At 40.3% G+C, this 6,233-nt stretch overlaps 1 protein-coding gene across 3 annotated transcripts; it reads left to right on the top strand.

The window, feature by feature from the left end:
* The first annotated feature begins 48 nt into the window (after positions 1-48).
* On the top strand, positions 49-5,380 carry atxn3 (ataxin 3). 3 transcript variants are annotated; one of them, XM_088318284.1, is made up of 11 exons: positions 49-230; positions 1,096-1,260; positions 1,334-1,378; positions 1,463-1,548; positions 1,633-1,699; positions 1,770-1,857; positions 1,924-2,053; positions 2,172-2,335; positions 2,631-2,772; positions 3,868-3,923; positions 4,000-5,380. In XM_088318284.1, the coding sequence occupies exons 2-11, from the start codon at positions 1,207-1,209 to the stop codon at positions 4,044-4,046; spliced, it is 879 nt and encodes a 292-aa protein (XP_088174410.1). In that variant the 5' UTR covers positions 49-230; positions 1,096-1,206; the 3' UTR covers positions 4,047-5,380. The 3 variants fall into 3 exon arrangements, with proteins under 3 accessions (XP_088174410.1, XP_088174404.1, XP_088174396.1); XM_088318278.1 differs by lacking the exon at positions 49-230 and adding an exon at positions 471-617 and having other exon boundaries at positions 2,175-2,335; XM_088318270.1 differs by lacking the exon at positions 49-230 and adding an exon at positions 471-617.
* Positions 5,381-6,233: the final 853 nt, after the last annotated feature.

Below are 6,233 nucleotides of genomic sequence, written 5' to 3'. Positions count from 1 at the left end.
TCGTGATGACCCAATACACGATGCCCATTACGCGTTACCATTCATGTTTCCGTTTGTACTTCCTGGTTTGAGTAGCGTTGTAGTGCACTTTTCCTGGTCGCAAATCTCCGATTTTCAACTTCTATGGAATGCAGATTAAGGAAAAGACCTAAATCCAACTTGAATACCTTTGCAGCTCTTCACATGGAATATTTAACGTGACTAAAATACAGTCATCGTTTGTATTAAAGGTGAAGCAAACGTCATTTGTGTTTGTGATCGTTTCCCTCTTTTCTGTTGGGAACATACCTGAGATTTACAAAAAAAAATCAAGAACAGACTGTGCCCACTGAAGGTCCCCTTTGCGTCCTTTGATTTAGGTGATATACGCCAAACTACGTTTTAATAAATGTTTTGCATTATGTTATGCCACTGCATTAAATATTGCGGTTTACTGGTACCTACATCGTGTAAATTGATAATTTATACGTTAGAATCGGTGACGTTTTGAACTTGGAGACGCGCATGTCTGGGTTGATCCGCTAGGAGACGCTGCTCGTTTAGTCTGTGTTGTGACGAGCGAGGTCAGAGTTGAATGTCTGACAGGGAGAGACATGGATGCCATATTTCACGAGAAAGTAAGTTATACGTACACATTGCGGCTTTTAACGCCACGTAATTCCCCCTCATGTGACCGTTAAAGCTCGAGCGGCGTGCCAGTGATGTGTAAAGTACGCTGTTTAGTCAGTGTTTTAGCCGTATGTGCTCTGCAGTATTGTTTCCCTATTAGCTATATTGCTAAAGTTGCTATTTGGCAATTGTGAAAACTTTATTTACATTCGGAACCAGGAAGTATATTCAAGGGGATAAATTTGGGAAACGACGTGGTTTTGTAAAGTAGTTTACTTGGGAAGCGGATGTGTCACAGTAGCTACCTGGAATAACAATCTAATTGCCCCGTATCGTTTGCAAAACAGCTTCAAAACATGTTTCCATGTTTTTGCTAGAAAGGGAATGTACACAAATATGTATTTCCTAATCGGTAATCAAGATTTCCTAATGTTAAAGACAAAGGTGATTGTGCTATAATTTCATTAACTGGTGTTTAATGTGCAGCAAGAGGGCTCTCTCTGTGCCCAACACTGCCTCAACAACCTCCTGCAGGGTGAGTACTTCACCCCCGTGGATCTCTCCTCTATTGCACATCAGTTGGATGAAGAGGAGAGGATGAGGATGGCAGAGGGAGGAATGGGCAGCGACGAGTACCGGACCTTTTTACAGGTGAGGCAAAGTTGGCATGTCAATGAATTTTGTATATTTACAATAAAATAACAAATGTGCTTTTTGTTTGTAGCAACCATCTGGCAACATGGATGACAGTGGGTTCTTTTCAATACAAGTGAGGTTCAAAGATTCATTTTTATGATTTTGCAAATTAAACATTGTGATAAACTGAGAGGATTTTTGTGGGATATCATCATAGGTTATTAGCAACGCTCTCAGAGTTTGGGGACTGGAGCTTATCCTCTTCAACAGCCGGGAATACCAGAGCCTGATGATAAACCCAATGTACGTTTTCTCCATTAAGGTTGTTTGGCACCATGATATAGACTACCAAATTTAATACCATATTAAGGCTTTCATCTGTTTCAGAAATGAAAACGCCTTCATATGCAATTACAAGGAGCACTGGTTTACTATTCGCAAACTTGGGCAACAGGTGCGTGTCTTCCTACATAAGTGTCATTGTAGCTTGAGTTACAAAAATAATCTTTCCTTCCTCATTCCAGTGGTTTAACTTGAATTCACTTTTGACTGGACCAGAGTTGATCTCAGACACATATTTAGCCCTTTTTCTTGCCCAGTTACAGCAAGAAGGTAATGCAAAATGGATTTATGAAATTAAAGACTATGTGAGGCGTTAATAAAAGTTTACATGTGCAGGTTATTCCATATTTGTGGTTCGAGGAAACCTCCCGGACTGTGAAGCAGAGCAGATTCTTGGGATCATGAGAGTGCAACAACAGCAGCGGCCAAAACTTATTGGCGAGGCCCAGGCTCAGACGAGTGCAGGGTGCATACAGAATGGAGAATCTACAATCTTTTTGCTTGAAATAAGTAACTTAAATGGTTGAAATGAACCTTCTCTTTTTTTGTTGTTGTTTTTTTTTAAATCCTTGTGCCGACTGCAGCAGGTCAGCAATACTGGAGCAGACGGAAATAAGCTTTGGTGTGGAGAATGATGTTGTGGATGAAGATGAAGAGTTGAAGAGAGCTCTCGCTCTCAGCAGACAGGACATTGATGTAGAAGATGAGGAAGCGGATCTCCGCAGGGCCATTCAGCTTAGCATGCAAGGTAAAATGTTTATTTTCGTGTTGATTGCTCAGGATCATTTTTGGAGCGCATTTTTTTTTTAAGTGCGCCCTCACTGATGTGCACAGCATACACTGACAACATAGCTGGGAACACACAGGGGCAAGCTTACAAAAGCACAGTCAGTGTTGCCAACTTAGCGACAACTTGGTGATTTTTGTGTATTAAAATTTACGATTGTATTGTTTGGCTCTATCACTGAGCCGAGTTTATACTATATAGGTGTCTCCTTTCAGCTGTCTGATTAATATGTTTTGTTTTTCCATTCAAATTCTAGGAGCTGTTTTGACCAACACTTCTTCAGATTCTGGTAGTGGACATGTGAGAGTGGACAGCGAGGCTACAGGAGAACTTCGAGTCCAGAATGAAACACTCACAGCAGACGAGCTGAGGAAGAGGCGGCAGGCCTACTTTGACCGGTGGGTACAACACCGTGTGTCGATATGTTCCATGTTCCAGTAATATGAGAATTAACTATCACTATGGCATTAATGGAACCATCTTCACCTCCAGAATCAAAATGATGAACCATGTCACACATGGTTGCTACGACACACTGGTTGCGTATCTCTGCTGTGAACATCCTCAAATAGGGCCCGCCGCTCAAATAAAATCCGCTTTCAAATACAGTGTATGTGCAGTAATCGCTGCAGTTGGTTGAAAAAATGTCCCCAGACAAAAAAGCATAGAGTAAATCCCCCCATCAATGGGGTTACGTTCCAGCACACACCCGCAATAAGTGAAATCTGTGATATAGAATTACACTCGAGGCATGTTGTAACAGAATTGATTTTACCACACTTACATTTACTTTAAGGTCTTTAAAATACAAACACTTTTAACCATGTATACATTTAAAGACGTGTAATAAGAGAGCAAGATCAAATGAATAACACAAAAATATTTTTACAAACAAGTTTAGTATTGTTTGCTAAAAGTGTATCAGTTTAAATATTACATACATTCTCTTTGTAGTGTATTCAATTAAATTTAGGCTGAACATGATTTGCAAAGCATTGTATTCTGTTTTTATTTAGATTTTACACAACGTTCCAACTTCAATGGAATTGGGGTTGTACAACTGTTCATTAACATGGCCTCACCTCTTCATTATCCGCGACTTTTCATTGATGTATTTATTTTCTTTTACGAACATGGCTATGGGCAGTTGCTGGCTGGCTGTATTTCTTCTTTAGTATATTTACCTGACTGACTCCATCAATGCTGTTTGGGAACATTTGCACATGTCAGAATGCCACTTTGCTGACATTACATTACATCATTGGAATGTTGTATGTTGAATGCTGTAGTGACGCTCTAATGGGCTGAATCCGTACATATGGGTATTTTTTTCATGACATGCGCGTACTCAAAACCACTACTACCGCAACCAAAGTACTTTTACTGTAAAAATTTGTAATTTACTTGAGATGAAAACGATTGAACGTGCTTTAATTTGACACTGGAAAAGTGTATGACCTCTGATGCTTAAAACCACTCTCTTGATTATTTAGGCAGCAGCACCCTCTCCAGTCTAACATTCCTCAGCAAGCCAACACAACATCAATAGGTAAGCATGATGTGGTTATTACATACTAGAGCAATCCATGACGATTCATTCATATTCTATGCTGGCCTTTCTCCAGAGAACAGTTGCACTGAAATGGACCAACAACAAAAGCCCAGCCTGTGAAGGTGGAAAACATCTGCTTTTGTTGAAAAGCTACCTGGGCCTGTAACCCCTCCCAATTCAGGGCTAGCTTTGCTCCTTCCGCTAGTCTACCTTTTTGCAACCTTTGCGAATGTGTTGACATTCAGGAGACAGCTCCGTTTTCCCCTGTTGGCTCGCTGATGGGCATTCGAAAACGATTAGAGAAGAAGGCAGCAAGCGGCATGATGTTGCGTCCACTGAGGCTGCAATGAAGCTGAACTCATGATGCAGTGAAACAAGTTTGCCTTTTTTTGTTTTTTTAAACCATGGCGCCTTCAATTTCTACTGTATATTATTTCCCAATTTTCTCTCCGCAAGAGATCGACTGTTGTATTCAAAAGGGTGGGAGGTGACCACATAGTGCTTGTCCACTGTGATGTTGGACAAGTGCTCCTGCGTTTTGTATCGGACCCTTTTACACCACTCTATTGTTTAAGTCATTTGTTGTGGGTTCAAGGCAACAAAACACTTTGTCAGCTCTTTAAATTCCTTATCATGCAATATAATATCGTGCATCATTGTACTTTAGAGCTGCTGTAACAACACCATTTTTCTGTTGTTGTGCCTTGCTTACTGTGTTCTTTTAGCAATCATCGTAACTCATATCATTCTACATTTTTTTAGTCAGTCTATTTTGGTTAGAGGCAAGGCAACATTAACTGCGGAGTGACTTTTTGAATGATGCATATTATTTTCCTGTTTGTTGCTGACAAGGTGTGTACAGGACTTAAAAAGGGAACAGGATTTGCGATCTACATGTGATAAATGAATCAATTTGTGATTCCAGCAGAAATGTGTACATTCTCTCCTCATCAGTTACTATGTTGATGAATGGATGACTTCTGTTTCGACAAGTCCCCTTTAAAAAGGTTTGCTGTTGAATTGCATTGCTTATAAGTATGTGCCACTGATTGATTGTGGCCTTCCAAATTTAATAGTGAAGTTTTGTAAAACGCGCTGTTGATTACAAATCCAAAGAACACATTACAGCATTAACCATCATTGTATTGTGGAACCAGTTTATTCTTCACATTTCCAGCTCTGGTTAAGTCAAATTTCAAATGAAATTTGATATAATTTGCAGTTTGACCTCAGGGGCGATTCCATGATTGCTGTCATTTCCACCCCCCTTTTGATTCGATCATGTTTTGCTTGATTTAAAATGTACAGGTAAGCATGCAAATGTTGGGTTAACTAGTTTGACTTGCTTCTCGCTGTAAGCACTAACTCATCATTCTGTCATGTTTTATTTTTTCATAATGCTCACATTCTTAAAACATACTGGTGTTCCAGGATTAAAAAAATGTTCACCGTGATTTGGTCATTTTATTCAACTTTTATTCATAGAACACCACCATGCAAAAATAGGACTAAAAAGAGCACAAAGTGAAAATATTTTCAATAGCACACCTGTGGCCTCATGTACAAAGGGTGCACACATACAAAAACGTGGCGTATGCAACTTTCAGAGTGAAATGACCGTGGGAATTGGCATTGCTCCACGTCAACACGGCTAGCACTTTATTGAAATCGAAAATTACAAACTCTACCAGTCAGTCAGTCGAGGCTGAGCTAGGAATTGTTTGACGGACGTGGTTGAAACGGCCATTTGACGTCCGGAGTGTCTAGGCCTGTGATGTCAAACATACGGCCTGCGGGCCATATCAAGCCGCAACGGGTTTTAAAGTGGCCCGTGAGAAGGTTTGGTAACATAAATTTCAGTACGGGCCATATAAATACACAGCTGTCCAAATTCATCAGATGGCCACTGTTGAGTGTTCGTTATTTCCCCATAGTCCTGCGCAGTTTGACGGTGAGGGCTGAGTTAGTGATGTATAAAACAAAAAAGGTGGTGTTAGTGACGTATAAACCTGATCTGCAAAAACATCCCTTTTGATAGTGCTGTTTGAGCTATGTTGATACAAACAACTGTGGGCAAAGGAAGCCTGGGTCATTTTTCTCTCAACGATGCGGACTTCGGCTGGGGAGTGCATATTCATGATGAAAACCTCAACAAACGAGAATATCATGTCAGGGCCCCTTTAACCTTCAATGTGAAATAACGTGTTTCAAAATATTTCACGTCATAAAACGGCACATTTTTAAAACCGCCAAGGAAATAGTTTGACACAAAAAAAGGAGACACTTCGGCTCAATTCCAGTACCCGC

This window comes from Idiotropiscis lumnitzeri, chromosome 1 (genome assembly GCF_059441095.1).
Source record: "Idiotropiscis lumnitzeri isolate Australia: NSW breed Sydney's pygmy pipehorse chromosome 1, RoL_Ilum_1.0, whole genome shotgun sequence".
NCBI lineage: Eukaryota > Metazoa > Chordata > Actinopteri > Syngnathiformes > Syngnathidae > Idiotropiscis > Idiotropiscis lumnitzeri.
The sequence above is the reverse complement of the archived record's forward strand: the minus strand, read 5'-3'. Positions and strand labels throughout refer to the sequence as shown.